This window comes from Humulus lupulus, chromosome 5 (genome assembly GCF_963169125.1).
Source record: "Humulus lupulus chromosome 5, drHumLupu1.1, whole genome shotgun sequence".
Lineage (NCBI taxonomy): Eukaryota > Viridiplantae > Streptophyta > Magnoliopsida > Rosales > Cannabaceae > Humulus > Humulus lupulus.
The window spans coordinates 132036593-132054448 of record NC_084797.1 but is presented as its reverse complement, the minus strand read 5'-3'; the positions used below and the strand labels follow the sequence as shown (position 1 = coordinate 132054448).

Below are 17856 nucleotides of genomic sequence, written 5' to 3'. Positions count from 1 at the left end.
TTAGATTGTGATTTGAAGAATCTAGGTGGAATTTGTGGGAGTAGTTTCTTCAAATCCCAACTAATTATGTTAATGGGTTGTTTGGTTCACAACTATCATAACAACCTTATTAACTTAAGGGTTATTTCTTTCCTTGGTCTATGAAAGGACATATTGTCTCCACTTGTGAAGAAGAAGAAAGTGTACAGAAAAAGTTCAGTTAAAATAGCAGAAACACCAGATTAGAGAGAGAGAGCTCAAGTGTGGAAATCAAGATTGAGTATTGGGAAAGGTTGTGAGAGTTGGGTTTGGGGAACTGTATTGAGAAGCACAACTGTTGGGAAAGTGCTTGCTCAGGGATTGAGAGGAAAACACATGTGTGATTGAGTGTTTAGAGAGTTTGATCTAAGATTGTTCCAATAAGCTCTATTGAAGTCTTGTACTCATTTCGTTGATTGAATAAAGAAGAGATAGTGATTTCTAAAACTGGATTAGGTTCAAGATCACATTGATCTTGTTCTGAACCAGTATATATATTTGTGTTGATTTATGCTTTCATATTTTTCGTTTTCTAATTGTTTGATAATTAGTTTTACTGATTTGGTTTACCGAGAATCATCTAAGGTTCTTGAACATGAAAATTTATCCTCATTTCCAACAAGGCCAAATGAGGAAATTAATCAAGCTCTTTTAGGGAAATTATCTTTATATCTGAATGCTTTTGCATGTTTGGAGAGGGGGAAGGGGGTATCGTACACTAGCAATTTGGTTAAAATCAAAACTTAGTTCTAGGTTCTAGCACCGATGCGTGTCGAGTTGAGTACTGCTCTTCACCAAACACATAAGCCAGTCAACGCTCGCATAAAAAAGTCTGTACCAATATTCAAGGGTAAAAGTGAAACCCTGGTAATAGGGCTCGTGTTTTCACTAAAGACTAAGAGGGCCACAACAAGACCACAATCATGCTATACTGTTGGAAATTTGAGCCCACTAGTTCCCATGTTAAGATACATATTAGATCTGACCTTGCCTATACCGCAATTAGAAGTTATTTGAAGTCTAAAACAGCACATGTAAGATATTGAATCAGTCTCATCAGTTTGGTTCAGTTTGATTAGATTTTTTAAACATGGACATATTTATGTGTTAAATTTTTTAGAAGATTACTTGTAGACCGCTCTCGTAAAAAAGAAAAATGGTGCAATATGGCCCTTAATTAATAAAGATAGACAATATTGACTCAGATGGAGTAAAAACGAAAGTGAGGTCGAACAAAGTACAGGTGGTGGGATTCAAAGTAGTACCAGTACCTAATAATTCTAATTAACACTGAACTTAAACTCAAAGGTCAAAGCCATGTCTGACATGAATGCTGGCTTGAAATTTCAGAACTAATACATTTACTCACACCATTCCTCGGTGGCTGTTGAGCCGTATGACTACAGGATAGGATACCTATGAATACAATCAGCCCATGGACTGATCTTGGACTCTTTAACTGCATCAGGCCTAATACATTTCAAGACTACACTGTTGCACTTAGGTCCGGTCCCCATCCCAAGCAGCCACACCATGTCACCTTTCTCCACTCTGTTTTTAGCCTCTAAGTAAGCCAGTTCATACCAGAGTGAAGACGAAGACTGGTTCCCAAACCTGTGAAGTGTCATTAGAGCAGGTTCCATGTCTCTCTTCTCGAGCTTCAAACCTTTGGCTATCTCCTTTATGACAGAAAGTCCTGAAGCTGGCAAACAAAAATGCTGTATCACAGTCTTGAAATCAGGCACGTAAATCTCGCATGACTTGTCAAAAAATCTCTTTCGTACAACCGAGACCCCATGCCTGAATTTCTCCTTGAACGGCAAAAGAGACGATCCCAAAACGGCGACGTTTGAACGGAGAGTCTCTCCGGCAACTTGGAGCAAATCCCTTTTGAGGGTAACCCCAAGATTTCCTTTTGAGTCCTCTTCTCTTATGGCCGAAAGGTAAGCCTTATCCTCAAAGGCTCTCTGGGTTCTGAGAGTTCGAACAAGTTGGTACTTTGAATTTTTCTTTGCTTGTTTTTTGTTGGTGAGTAAGATTGCGGTACTGCCCATTCGGAAGAGACAGTTAATGGCCAATTTGGACCGGTCCTGGCCCGAGTACCAACCCGGTGAAAGAATTTCTATGCTGAGTACAATGGCGTACGAGTCCTTATGGACTCTTAACAAATTTTTGGCCAAATCGATTCCTATAGCGCTTGCACTACAGCCCATGCCGGAGAGGTTGAAGCTCTTTATGTCACACTTCATGGCGTATTTTTTAATGACAATGGAGGAGAGAGAAGGGGTGGAACAGAACCCACTACAATTTACTATGAGTATATCGATATTAGAAGGAGAGAGCTTGGTTTTGGTGAAAAGGTCATCCATGATGGGGAATAGAACCATATGAACTTCTTTGATGGATTCTTGGTGATGGGTTATGGGTGGAATGTAGTGTAAAGCTGGAGGTAGATACGTTTCTTCACTTTGACCAGAAGAAGAAAGGATTTTGTCCATGAAAGTAAGGCTTTCACTTTCATAAGATTGAAACATTGATGCGTTTTCAAGGAATGTAGAGAAAGGGACTCTGCAGAAGCTTGGTGGCTTGAGACATGCGAAGTCAACCAAATAGACCGGATAAGAGTACTTTGCAAACCTGAGTTTAATGAGGACAAAGATAATGAGACAACTGGCGAGAAAAATATGAACAACGTTTGAAGGACTCCATTTCTGTAGGGTGCTTAAAAGCAAGGTTCCCATGAAGTATACTACAATCACTAAAAGAGCGAGAGAGTAGAAATTTTGCAACAAAAGTAGTGATGGTGCATTGTTCTGAGGAGGGGAATATGGGAATCGAGAGTGATCTTTAATGTGGAGTTGGTCATGGCTTGTTTTGGAAAGTGTTTCCATTAGTTCAAGAGATAGATCGAAGGAGATATAGGAAGAAGAAGTAGTTTATAACTTGGACATGGTATTTTAAATCAGGGGAAGGGTGACTTATTTATAGAGATGATAAACGAGGCTCTGCATGAAAAAAGAACGCAACGAGTAGAGATTTGAGTGATAATTGCAGGAGACCGCTGAGATTTTCTACACAATAATAATAGCCAAGGGATGGAAAAGCCGTATTTATTTATGTGGCAGTCAAACTGAAATTTTACTGTCACGTACATGGACATATTAACTCGTATAAATACTTGAGGCTTGATAGATGGCATTAGCTGACAGACAATACTCTGCAATTATGGCTCCCATTATGTTCAATAAATGCTTTATACACCATATTATTGGTCAAATTCTCATAATCCGACCATCCAATGCATGTGTAAATTTTATGTTAAATTTGAACCCAAAAAAAAATAGAGTTATTTAAAATTAGAGAATATAACTGCCTCTCGTTTTGTAATAATGGAAAGTATATTTTTGTTAAAGGGTTCATGATTTTTTACATAGTGTGTTTTGGCTTATTATTGATTTGGAGTTTATGTTTTGATAAATTATTTTTTAGACCCTATATTTTTTAAAATAGTTCAAATAGACCCTTAAACCCAATTTTGATCAAAGTTTTTTGAACTAAAATCACAAATAATTCATCAAACTAACAACTCAGAACAAAAATACAGTCATTCTGCCTAAGAACTGTGTTGCTATATTCAATTTTTTATTTATCAAAATCAAGTTTAGGGACCTATTTGAACTATTTTACAAAACACAGGGTCCAAAAAATAATTTTTCAAAACATAGGGTCTAAACAGGTAATGAGTCAAAACACAGGGTCTAAAAAAGTATAAACCATTTTTTAAAAGAAAAAATTTTCTTAAATTATAATTAAAATATACTTTAAAAAATTCTAAAAAATTGTTTGAAATTTTTAATAAGAAATTATGCAATACAAATTAGCATTTGTTCATAACATGCACATTAGAACTCTCAATGACTTCTACCTTATTAGAGATTGTGAAAAGTCTTTTAATCAATGATGTTACATAATTTATATCAAGATTTATGTAAAATTTGCTTGTACTTCTAGCAAATAAGCTAAATTCACCTATGTAGAGTAAATATAAATTAACATAGATATATTGCATTTTTAAATATTAAATGGTGGGATCTAGATAAAATAATTATTTTGAAATTATTTTATAGTTGTAGAAGTTACATCACAATAAAGGGGTCATAATCTTTCTTGTACAAAAGCATCCTCAACTTTCTCAAAGTAATATTTGATGCGACCAAATATATATAAAAAATTTTAAAAAAAAATAATATAATAATAAAGAGAAAAATAAAATAAATGAAAATATGATATATTTAAAACAACTTAGCTACTATAACAAACATATTCATGTATATATATAGTACTACTTTTATTGATTATCTTATTTTTACTAATTTGTTAGATTTTAACTTCAAATTGAATTTACTTAATATATTACTCCTGAGAAAATGCACACATTAATCTCTTAATCGCTCAAATATTAACAAATAATTCATAAATAGAAACTATAACTTGCGTCCACCAAAATTTGAATTCACAAGTGAGCTCTTTAGATCCTTAAGTGCTTCCTCATTACCAACATAATAATTACAAGTACTACATTTTATGATATTCAAACCAAACATACAAATCACATCACATACCTTAATGCTTTACTCCTATCTCATTTATTGTGCTTGAAACCCTAATTACTAAGATAATAATATTAAGTACTACTTTTTATTAGATTCATACCTAAAATATAAATCATCACATACCTTAATGACCTTTACTCATATCTCCTTTGTTGTGATAACTTATATCTCTACCTCACGTTGAAACCCTAATTACCAAAATAATAATTATAAGTACTACTTTTTATGAGATTTAAACCTAAAATACAAATCATCACATACCTTATGACCTTTACACCTATTTCCTACTTGAAACTCTAATTGCCAAGATAATAATCACAAGTAATACTTCTTATGAGATTCAAACCTAAAATACAAATCATCAAATACCTTAATGACCTTTACTCCTATCTCCTTTGTTGTGCTTGAAACCCTTATTATCAAGATAATAATCACAAGTACTTCTTCTTATGAGATTCAAACATGACCTTTACTCTTAATCCTTGTGCCTGAAATACTTATTACCACGATAATAATCATAAGTACATTCAAACCTAAAATACAAATCATCACATACCTTAATGACTTGTAATCCTATTTATTTTGTTGTAATAACTTCTCTCTCCTTTTTCTCTCTCTCTCTCTACCCCACGACTTCACTCTCTCTTGAAATATCTTTTAGTATGCATCTATTTAAATTCTAATCATAATAGTATCTAGAGTATTTTAATATAAAATAATCATTTAAACTAATTAACTAATTAAATAACTCATGATCGAAATACAGATTAACATTAGAAAATATTTCTTCATTATTTTATAGGGGAAATATCTATCTATCTAACATCCTATTTTCTAGCCTATACTAATACTAATTAAAATTGAATCATAGCATGTATGCATTATATAATAATAATAATAATAATAATAATAGTGGTTAGTTTGGGTGGATTGTTTTTCTTTTCTCTGTTTGTACAGTAGGTTGGGCTGAATTGGGTGAATTGCCTTGTACAGCATTGGTTGGTTGATTAATGAAACTCATTTTCTTATTGATAAAAAAAATAATAATAGTGGTGCATTATTAAAAACACTAAATTACTACGCATAAAAAAAATTGAGGAAGCCAAATTCTAAACAAAGGCCATAAAACGTCATATGGTCACAAAACATCATATGTGTACTACAACAATACCATAATAATATTATTTTAAATTTAAATAAGATATTAATTTTTTTATTTATAATTAAATTTTCACATCAATTTTTGTAGATTTTACGTCATATATCACCACAACAATACTATAATAATATTATTTTAAATTTAAATAAGATATTAATTTTATTTATTTATAATAATATGTTCATATCAATTTTTATAGATTTTTTTTAAAAAAAACATCTTTTTGTATATGAATATAAATTTAAATAATTATTAACATATTCTTATACTTCTTATGCCTATAATTATTAACATATTTTTTGGTGTAAATATCAAAATAAAAATAGGACATCGTAACTGTAAATATAGATATTTAGAATATAAATATCTCTTATTTTTATTAATAAATTAACTTAATTTATATTGTATATGAATTAGATAAATATTTTTATGTTTTTTAATTATAAAAATAGGTTATCGTAACTATATATATATAAATATTTAGAATATAAATATCTCTCATTTCAATTAATAAATTAATTTAATTCAAATTATATATCAATTAGATTGATATTTTTTTTAATCATAAATTTTTAAAATAAGAATTAAAAAAGAAAAAATAATGAGAAAATAGAAAGAATATTTTGGAGCAATTTTAGAATGACACATCATCTCCTTGCTGCTCTCATTTATATAAATATATAGATTTCAATTAATGAATTAAATTAATTCAAATTATATATGAATTAGATAGATCTATTTTAATCATAAATGTTTAAAATAAGAATAAAAATAAGAAAATAGAAAGAATGTTTTTGAGCAATTTTAGAGTGTCACATTATCTCCTTGCTACTATCATTTATATAAATATATAGATTCAATTAATGAATTAATTTAATTCAAATTATATATGAATTAGATAGAGATTTTGTTAATCATAAAATTTTAAAAAGGAATAAAAAAAGTGATAAATATGAGAAAATAAAAAAAATACTTTAGAGAAATTTTAGAGCGTCATATAATCTCCTTGGTGCTTTCTTTATATAAATATATAGATAGATATAGATTTAAATTAATGAATTAATTTAATTCAAATTATATATGAATTAGATAGAAATTGTTTTAATCAATTTTTTTTTCAAATAAGAATAAAAAAATGAGAAAAAAGAAAAAATGCTTTAGAGGAATTTTAGAGTGCCACATCATCTCTTTGGTGTTTCCCTTTATATAAATACTAGCAGAAAAGAACGTGCAATGCACGTTTGCTTAGTTGTATTGAGAAAATGTGTGAACTTAGTTTTATTTTTTAACTTTCGTATTAAAATTTATTATTTAATCAAGGGTAGGTAACCATTTGGTACAATATATTTTTGTGAAGTATTGTTTTGGTACCCTATATTTATATTAATAGTCATTTGGTACTTTGTATTTAATTGATATAATTTTACCAATTTAATAAAACTTATCTCAATTATATAAGTTTCAAATATAAATTTAATTACTTAATTACATAAAACTGATGACAGTTTGGTCATATTGATAAAAAATGTATTTATGAAATTTGAGTTTAGGGTACTAAATATCTATGATTTTAAAATACATGGTACCATATGATTAATTATTGAAAAAAGAGGGTACCAAAATAATAGTTTGCAAAAATACAGATACCAAATGAGTAAATTTCCTATAATCAGTGTCATATATTTTAAAAGACAATATTTAATATAATGTATGACATAAAGATATTACTAAAAATATTGTTGGAATTCAAATAATAACATTGTTGATAATGATTTGGTAGTTTTGTTTCCAAACGAGCAATTTTGCTATTGAACAGTTTTAAAAGCTAGATCTTCGTAAATAAAAAAAATAAAAATAAAATTGTATATAGTTTAATAAAGAATGTGATTTTGTCTGAATAAATAAAAAAATGAAGAAAGAGATTAATCTTGTTTGGCTTCAATGGAGAGAATAATGAAATGTTTGTATTTCACATTATTCATTTTTTCTTCATCTCCGGACAATTTGATTGTCCATTTTTTTGTTGCTAATTTATTTGCAACAATTTCAATGTGTTGAGGAATTTCCTGCAACAACAATTTAGAGTTAATTTATATAAATTATGGTATTTTTCATATGTATTATTTTGAAATGTAGTAATATTTATTCTTACCTGTGTAGAATTTTCCATCAACTGGACTGCAGAACTACCAAATGTCCTTTCTACTACTTCTCCGAACATAACAGCATCGAGCTTTCCAGTATCATCTTCTAGTTGCACATATGCCCTAGCACTTAAAATTTATGTAAATATATTAGTTTTAATGTGAATATTAGTTTTTTAAAATATATAATTTATTTAGAAATTTAAATAAAATCTACTCACTGTGGTGTAGAAGTGCCTCGCTGTTTGCAATTTGGATTTTCGCAAACAATTATTTCGTTATACTTATGTCGTATTTTTCTATGGTATGTCGCACACGACATGTAATAGTACATTTGGACAGAATCAATTATATTTATCTTTGCTTCTATCCAAAAGTATTTTTTCTACATCAAATAAGAATTGTTCTTTAGAAAGTTAATAATTGTACTTTGTTATTAAATTGAAATAAAAAAGTAATATTTACCTCCATAGATTGCAAAGCTTTCATCGCACAGGGAATATCACAAATCTTGACGGTTTTTTGAAGTCCAATAGATAATATAGTAGTAGATGGATGTGTCAATGATGTTTCAATGATACTTTTGATTTTCAGTGTATTATTATTCGCCCTTTAGAATGAAAAGGGAATAGTAATAAAAGTTAATAAATATAGGAAGATTGTATGAAAATAATATAATTAAATGTAAAGTAATTTAAGCAATATGTGTATTTTAATATGCGCGTATTACCATTGCTTCAATGCAGTTGCCTCTGGAATTTGAGAATTGATTGTGAATGTACTTGATAAACGTGATGATAAGGACAATCCTGTGTTCAATTTGAGATTTATATTAATGAGAGTATATCAAAGATATAAGAATATATAAGTTATGTATTTCTAAGTACCTCTATATGTTCGAAAAACTATTTGTGTTCCCAATATTATTGGGTATTCTTCAATCATATTTGTTATTGTTTTGCATTCGTCTTGGACAAACCGACCCCACATAGTCAATTTTATTGGGTTGAAGCTAACAAATTAGATTGAATAAAAAATGTTAGTGTACATTTTGTAAAGTAATATCAATACTAAATTCAATTGAAAGTATGTTTTTCTTTTTTTACCTTTCATCGATAAGATATATCTCTTGGATTGTTTGTTGTTGAAATTTTGTGGTTATCTCTTTTGTTGATTCAATATGGATTGCAACAGCTAAGAAATCTACATATTGAAATAAGAAAATGGTTATTTTGATGATAATCAATTTGTATAAGAATTAAATTTGAAATACCTACTCGTTCAGCTGAGTCTTTGTAAGAGTGCAAGTCTGTAAATGGAACGATGTTATATTTTGGCGCCTCTATTTGATTGTCTTGTTCTTCTACATCTTCTATTAGTGTTCTTGAGTTGAGGGTCCAATCATATTCATATGATTTGTCTGCCACAATCATCTTGATTTTCCAAGGTTTTGTATTTGGCGGATCTCGTTGATCGATGTACATATTGTTGGCATTTTTTCCCTGTAAAGATAGAAGAATATTACACACATAAATATAATGTATTTGAATTATTAATTTATGAAATAACGGAATAATAGAATAATGAATTGAAAATAGATTAATAAAATATGTGAATATTACCTACGTAAACATTAATTTAAACATGATGATGATAATAATTCTGTGTGCACAATATTTTTGGTGTAGTTTTTGTCAAGTTTATCAGTAGTCACTGGTCGAATTAAAATCCTCACTGTAGACGCTGTCTTTGCCCTTGATAAAGCCACGTATAATTGGCCATGAGAAAATACTAGTTGTGGTAAATAAATCCCAACATAATCTAATGTTTGGCCTTGTGACTTATTTATGGTCATTGCAAAACTTAATCTTATAGGAAATTGAGTTCGCTTAAATGGAAAACCACTATTATCACACTACAATATTTTTGACCAAATATTACAGCAAAATCTTACATAACTTTAGAAGTGTTATTAATACATGCAAAAAAATATATACACGGACACAGTATATAGGCGCCAAATGAAAAGTAACAAGCGCCAAATGAAATTTCACTTAACAAATAAAAAAGCAAAATAAAAAATGAAGAAGGTTTTCTCTATTCTCTCATTCTCTCAGTCTGAATCCCTAATCTCTCTCAATCTCTTCCCTCTCTCCCTTAGGCTGAGACCCTTCATCTTTGAGCTTCCAACCCATTCCCCTTCATCTTGTTATGTCCGAATAGTTGAGCCCAAACGTCATTCATCTCTGTTCTTTAAACCCAAAGCTTGTTCTGCGAGCTTGAACCCAGATGGCTCCATCTCTGTTCGTGAACCTAAACATCTCATCTTTGAGCTTGAATCCAAACACCTTCATCACCGTTCACGAACCTTAACGCCTCATACCCAGAATACCCAGATGGCTTATCCTTCTCCGTAACGGCTACTTTTTTCTTCTCATACGGTCAGAGCAGGAGAAGACCTCAAGATTGACTTGACTCTCTCTGGTTTTGTGGTGAAGAAGGACTTGTTCATCGCTTTGTTGCTTCAACGAATGGACTGCGATAACGACAAGTAAATCCCTCTTTCTTTTTTTATTTTTATTTTTTGATATCTATGATCGGTTTTCGTATCTGGGTTTTGCTCCGAATTGCATTTTTTTTAGTTTGTTCTGGGTTGTGGTTACTATACTTGATTCTTGGTTTCTTGATATCTATGGTTCGGTTTGTATTTAAGTTAAATGTGTGGAGATGATATGACTTAATCTGCAGATTTAAGGAGAATGAGTGGAAATGAATGAATGGACTATGTGATTTGGTTGTTGGGTCATTTTGCTTTTGCCTTTTATCACGTAAATCTAATTGTCTATGTTTGGATTATGATACCCTTTTAGTAAGCATTTTTTGTAGCATTGTCCTTTTATTTTTACTGATTTTTTATTTTCCTTCTTCATTTTGGAATGCTAGTACTGAATACCGTCGTTTGATTTCCAAGCCACCACCATCCATTGTCCAAGCTACTGCCATTCGTGGGTGTTGTTTCTGATTTTTCTTCTCTGATGTGTTGTAAATCATTAAAGCAAAAAGGCAGAAAGAGACCATGGCTTCTCCTTCTCCTTCTCACCTCACAACTATCCCACAACGCCTCTCAAAACCCTCCATTTCCCACTGTAAGTAAATCTCTCTCTTTTTCTCTGTATATCTAATATATATACGTATATATATGACACTACTAGTACCCTTAAGATGAACTAGTATGAGAAATAACTTAAACCCTTAATTTCATTGCTAAATTTGGTAGTAAACTCGAAGCCAGTCGAACTCCGTGTGAGGTCGAGTTTGGAAAATGAGAGCAGTGGCACTGAGGATTCTGGTCACTCATCATCAAAACTTCTGAAGGTAAGGGCTTCATGCATTTTGGTATCTAGCTAATTATCTCTGATTATATTGTTTATTATCTTTTACTTGCAAATCACTTATGTTTTCTTAAGAACATGGTTTTAGTAGCTAGCATTGGGACATGTTATTGTGCTATTTTGGGCAATTTTCATGCTGTTTAAACTTCATGATAAAATTTACTTTTGATGTTCTGTCTTCTTTGTAAGATGGTGTAGATTTTCTTTCTCATGGTCATGATTTAGTCTTTTGGGGAATTTTAGTTGGCACTTTAGATTTGATTGGCTTACAATATTCTTGTACAGTTAAAGAGTACACAAAATTTGAACTCAAGGGCTTAACTTTCTCTTGGTACTTTAGCTTTAATATGCAAAATTTGAAACCATAGACTTCAATTTGAGTCCAATATGGGCTCCTTTCTGACCACAGGGATCTCAGCCAGCAATCAATCATATTTTGTCTGATCCCTGACACAATAAAATATAATTGTGTGTACTACTAGCTACTCTGACAATCAGATTTTGTCTGGTCCCTTATTCATGACTATCAGACACATATAACCTTCTTTCTAATGTGTTACAAATGATGGTTTATTTTCTTCTACTCATCTATTAGGATCAGAAGGCTCATGAAGCCATCTTCCAAGCTCTTAACCTTCAAAGGTTTGTTGGATAAGTTTGAATCTCTTAGCATATAGGAGTAGGTCATATTTTTGGTTCATTTTATAGTAGTTAGAATCTACCTCACACAAAAATATGTTGAATAACTTGCAGCATAGCTAGAGAGCTTGATTTGGAGGAATGGACTTCCAGGACTGAAACTGCTAATGTGCTACATGAGCCAGTATGTCTCTTTTCATCTCATCTCATATCATCTTGCAAGTCATTTATAATTTAAGTAGTTTCTTTTTCTCTAGAGTTAATTATGAGAAATTCATAAACATTGTTTGGTAAATGAAAATTGTATTGTTCTGCTTTACTAACTCTGTTAGATCATTCCTTTTATTCTGTTAACTTTTAATTTTATACATATTTGTAAAATTTGGGCTCCTTAATCTATTTCTAAAATTTAAAATGTATTTGAATGAATTAGTTTAGTGATAGTGCTAGTTCTCTCAATATCCTATCTTTCCATATCAAGTTTGAAATTCATGTCTAGATCATTTCATTGGTAGTCCTGTGCATATTTTGTAGATGCATTCATACTGATATTGATTGGCATTGTGGCTGTTAAGTTGTCAGTTGCAATTTGGTACAAAAGAATAATGCAATTTGGTACTCGTTGGCTTGCTATAGTAGTATAAACCATGCACGAATATAATATTTATGTCCTTTAATATTAATAGTGCTTTAATATTGTTGTTGTTTAATTTGGTGGTGTCATATTGCTAATATATGTATCTATCTCTATATTTTTTTTCACCCAAGATGAGCTTCGTAGCTTGAAATCTCACATGAGTCATGGCTTTGATATTCTCGTGTGATTTTCTTCTTTTAACAGAATTTTAAAAGATTGATGCTCTATATATATATATATATATATATATTTTTATGTTCACTAGCAAAAGGAAAGTGGTATCTTTGAGTTTGGATTACAATTCACTCGTATAGAATTGGAAGAGAATTATGTAACTCTTTTTTCTGGACTTTTCTTTGAACTTTCTTTGTTTCATGTACAAACCTTGTTGTTTCTTTTTCATAGTTTAGTTAGCAAGAGAGTAAATAAAAGGTTGTGCTTTTTATGATTGTTGTTGTTTAATTTGATGAATGTGTATATATGTCTATTTGCTAACTCAGGTAGCTGGAATTTATAGTGGTTATCTCTTGTTTATTTCTCTGAATTGGTATATTTTTTGAGTTATTTTATTTTGTTTCTTAGTCATTGAGTTGTTATAATATATGGCTTCAGTGTATTCTAGTTTCTTGTTTGGCCTTTTATTTTCTTGAGTTATTTGATTCCTTCTAGCTTTTCCTTTATTCTGAAGTTGTTTAGAGAGCAATATAAGGGAATTATTTTCTAAGTAGTTGCAAAGAGCAACAATAGAAATAGAAAACAAATTAAGAAAACAGGGCATAAAAAACAACTAGATGATTCTTTTTACTGCAATATGTGGAAACTTTTCGTTTGAGCAGTAGTTTTTATTCCCCTGCCCCATACGTTATTCTCATAATAGAGGGGATTTAGAGCAGTGATTGGTAATCCACCGCTTCAAAATAAAACCAAAACTTCCCCATTAGTTAGTTACAATGCCCCAGAACTCGTACTTTCTCTCTCATTCATCACCACTGTCCTATCTTTGTATTACTTCTTTGAGTCATTTTCATTATCTTTTTAAATGGAGGTGTTACTTACGAAGGAAGGGGTCAGATTTGTTGTGATGACATCTATCATGACATATATGTCCACATTCAACTTATCATCCCTCACAATTTTATCCACTTTTATAGGATCTCACTTGTGCATGCCCAGCCTACTAATCAATAGTCTTATTACCATTTTTAATTAGTATTTTAGAATTTTAGGCCTCTAATGGCCACTGGTCTCAAGTAAAGTCCAAACCTTACAGTCTAGCTTCCTAAAAATATTTTGGCAAAACTTTGGGAACTGTAAAGGGCTAGGAAGAATCTATAAGTCTAATATATATCTTTCCATTCTAAATTTTAATCAATTCAACTTGGTTTTGTAATATGTAACACACCAGGAAGCTCCATGTATTTGTTCTATCTATACTCTAGAATGTCATTCATTAAGGAGTGTGTCCTAAAATCATGTAAAGACATTTGTTTTTTCTGTGAATAAATAAATACAATGGTTTATTATTATTGTCATATTTAGATTGTTAAATTATTGTTTGAATAATTTTGTAAATATCAGAAAAATTCCATATTTATTATTGAGGATGTGATCTTGTATTAGTACGAGAGAATTAAGATCACATGAATGAATAAAAATAGTCAACAACAACAAATTAAAGTTATGGAATTCTTTAATTGGAGTTGTAAGTACGGTTTACTGAGTATCATAATGATACAAATAATCTAGATTCGGATTATTGATGTGGTAAGACATCTTGGTAAAGGTGCTTTATATAATATGATTATATATGACATGGACCGATATGAATCAAAGTCGTTATCCAAAAACCATTTAACAATAAAAACTTGTAATTCATATCATAACTGATGATCATTTATAGATCAACCTAAATCCTGAGTGTTCATGAACTCCTGTTCATGTTTATTAAATCTTTTGATTCATTCGTTAAGGTCTTTTCAAAGAATGAGGCTAATGACTTTTGTTTTGGAGATTTAATATCATGGATGGCTGGGAACATGTATCAAAAATACGGAATCTAATCTTTCCTAACGGATCGTATATTAGTTTCCTTAAGGGTTAATTCTGGAACTGAATGATTTTGAGCTCAAATCTATAATTAGATTATAGATTAATTATTCACTAGTGAATTAATGGTACTTAAGGAATAAGAAGTAAATTAGAAAGGTTAAATGGTAATTCTCCCATTCTAATTTATGAACTAATTAATTAGAGGGTTGAACTATTGTAAGATGGTTATATCAATGGACAACTTAGGAAAAAGATTTATGTAAAAGTATATCTATAACATAAAGAGTGCAATTCTGAATTTATAGTGGAGTAATATCATAATTAATAAATTAACTATTATAATTAAAGAGTTTAATTATTTAGTTTCAATTTATTGGAGCTTAATGTTATAGGTTCATGATCCCCGAAATGGCTCAAACAATCACTGTCAAAGGCAAATACAAAAATGGCCAAAAAGGACTTATGTGATAAGTAAAATATTTTTCTATGTATCAAACATAATTATTGTTTAATTATGTGTAATTAATTAATTAAGAATTAATTAATTATTTGATTTATCAAAAATATAATTAATTTTGAATTAATTTATTTTTGGGATTTTTGGTATTTAAATAATAATTAAAATTGGGAAAAATCACATGCCTGCACATGCATGTGGTACACGTGTGGCACAGTGCACAGGCACTGTGCTACACGCATAAGAGATGGACTGAGTCTCTTGATTCCACAATTTTAGTTATTTAAATATTAAATAAATAATGAGATATTTTAATATGATTAAGATATTATTATTTAAACAAAAATCTGATAACTAATCAGTTATTTTGAATTTGTTTAAAATAACAAATATTTTAATATATTGGATATTATTAAATATGGGATATCAGTTTTCATAGAACGTAAGTTTTCAGGGATAGAAAAATATCTAGGATTCTCTCAGAGAAAAGAGAACAGTGACAAAAAACAAAGGTCATTGTTCTTCAAAAAACCTAGGTCCAAACTTTATCAGATCTCATGTGTTGAGAACATCTGATAAATAGTTATTGCCTATTATTTGTATAGCGAGCCCACACTCGTTCTTTGTGTGCCTGAGAACATTTTGGAAGATCTTGGTGTTAGATCTCAAGGATTCAGCCATATGAAAGATAGCAACAAGGAAGGACCTGAGGTAATTTTTCTACTCTTGTCCTTGATTCAATATATATACGAGTGTGAAGAAGTAGATCTAGAAATCTTATGGGATTAATCTGACAATTTGATTGTTGTTCCGCTGCGCATAATCTCTAATTTGATCAATAAAAACCAACATAAACGTCATAGATGATGTACTATAGTTGAGTATATCTATATTATATAATGGTGAGTAGTGGGTTTGATGATTTTTCTGAATTTTAAATTAGAAAGAATGTTTGATGATTAAAACTTCACTAAAATATGTCAAAAACCAATGTTAATTCTTATGTTTGATTACTCAATGAATAAACATAATATTTGAAATGAAACATGTTTCAATCCACTCTTACTGTCAAATTTGTTTTATGCAATATAGAGTGTAGTTTTTGAGTTTGAATAATGGATTGGTTATATACATGCATTTTCAATCCTTTTTGGAGTATGGCTTCTGCCTTTTATCTACTCAAATAAAGTTATGTGTTTTTCTACTTAAAATTGCAGTCACTTTTATATAGAATTAGTAGCACGTTGAAATCTGAATACTTAAATTACTTTTATGGACAATGATAATAGATTCGATGAGATTATTGGAATGGATCGTGTTATGGTGTCACATATAAGCTATCTATGACAGTTGTAAATTTTCCATCTATTAAATTTAAGGAGATTATGGCAACTAACATGGTTCGACTTATTTTTGTTTGTGATTAGTTCTGTATAAAATTCTTCTCAAGATTGTATATAAGTTTGAAAGAGAATCACTTAATTCTTGATACTATGGTCTTATAGTTACTTTTTATTATTATTATTATTATGCATGCTCACTTCTTTCAGCATAACCCCATTAAATTCTTGATGACACGTTTACGCCTACATTTGAAAGAGAAACTTAACATAGTTGGTTATGAATATCTTAATTAACATACCTACTCTCATTTTATTTTGGTGTATCTTCATTGTTTTTTTCTTTTTCATATATTTGATTTTGGACTAGCAAACTGGTTGATATCTCAATAGACTAATCATTCATTTGTTCCTATAGATGCAACTTTATGCATGGTTTCTTTGCCAATACTTCTATAAAAACAATGTAGTATTAATCTCCAAACTATTTTTTTCATTTCTTAACATGTATACCATGCCCTGTTGTTGCTGTTGCCTATTAAAAAATGTTGTGTTGCTGCTTGTAAATAAGCAAATTAGGTATAGTTCAGAACCAGATGGAGCACCATGCCCTGTTGCTTTTATTGTACGTAATGCTTTATTTATTTTATTATATTATTTATATAATAAACTTCTGTTTTACAAATAACATTATTATATATAGTATATGTAATTGATTAGAAGACTTGCATAGTTGTTTCTTCGTGTTTACAGAGAACACTTTGAGGAAAATGGTTTGGAAAAAGATCCAACAAGGAGCTCTCACGATATTTCTCTGACCGGCCTTATCATCAACAAGGTATATTATTATATTGTGATCTCATTTTCATTATATCCATATTTACACTTACCTTGTGTTGTATGCACAAGCAGGTTCTCATTTTGTAGTGTCACATATATAGGTGGTGATGGTATAATTTCATTTATTAGATAGAAGGTTCTCACTCACATATATAGGTGGTGATGGTTGTGTGTTAATATGCTATGTAGAAAGGTCTTCTAATGCTTTTTAGCTATTACTTTATTTGAGACATATTTATAACAATTGGTTTATAGAAATTTGCTAAAGCTGATTTACTTCTATCTATCACCATTCTACTCTAGTGATTGCTTGCTTTCCCCAATTGAGTATATTAGGCCAATTCTATTGGCACTGGGTTCTCTTTTTCATTTAGCATTAAATGCATATACAGTACAAGAACTTTTTCATGTATGAGGTTCAAGTGGTGGAGCTATTTTATTTCATATGAGCATGCTTTTAATTATTGTTATTTTGTAGATTAGTTACTTTATTAGTTTTGGTCTTTTCTGTATATATACTGTTTTGTATTATTACTTCATTAATGAGAATTGATTCTATTCATTCAGT

General features: G+C 30.1%; 2 protein-coding genes across 2 annotated transcripts; both read right to left on the bottom strand.

The window, feature by feature from the left end:
- Window positions 1-1215: 1215 nt before the first annotated feature.
- LOC133780608 (3-ketoacyl-CoA synthase 5-like) lies at window positions 1216-3087 on the bottom strand. Its single transcript, XM_062220247.1, has one exon. The coding sequence runs from the start codon at window positions 2907-2909 to the stop codon at window positions 1419-1421; it is 1491 nt and encodes a 496-aa protein (XP_062076231.1). The 5' UTR covers window positions 2910-3087; the 3' UTR covers window positions 1216-1418.
- Window positions 3088-7712: 4625 nt separating this feature from the next.
- LOC133779483 (replication protein A 70 kDa DNA-binding subunit B-like) lies at window positions 7713-11012 on the bottom strand. The gene is made up of 9 exons (XM_062219441.1): window positions 10881-11012; window positions 9208-9436; window positions 9041-9137; window positions 8822-8946; window positions 8665-8743; window positions 8400-8544; window positions 8156-8319; window positions 7943-8063; window positions 7713-7856 (listed from the first exon to the last, which is right to left on the bottom strand). Exons 1-9 carry the CDS (start codon window positions 11010-11012, stop codon window positions 7713-7715), a joined length of 1236 nt encoding a protein of 411 aa, XP_062075425.1.
- Window positions 11013-17856: the final 6844 nt, after the last annotated feature.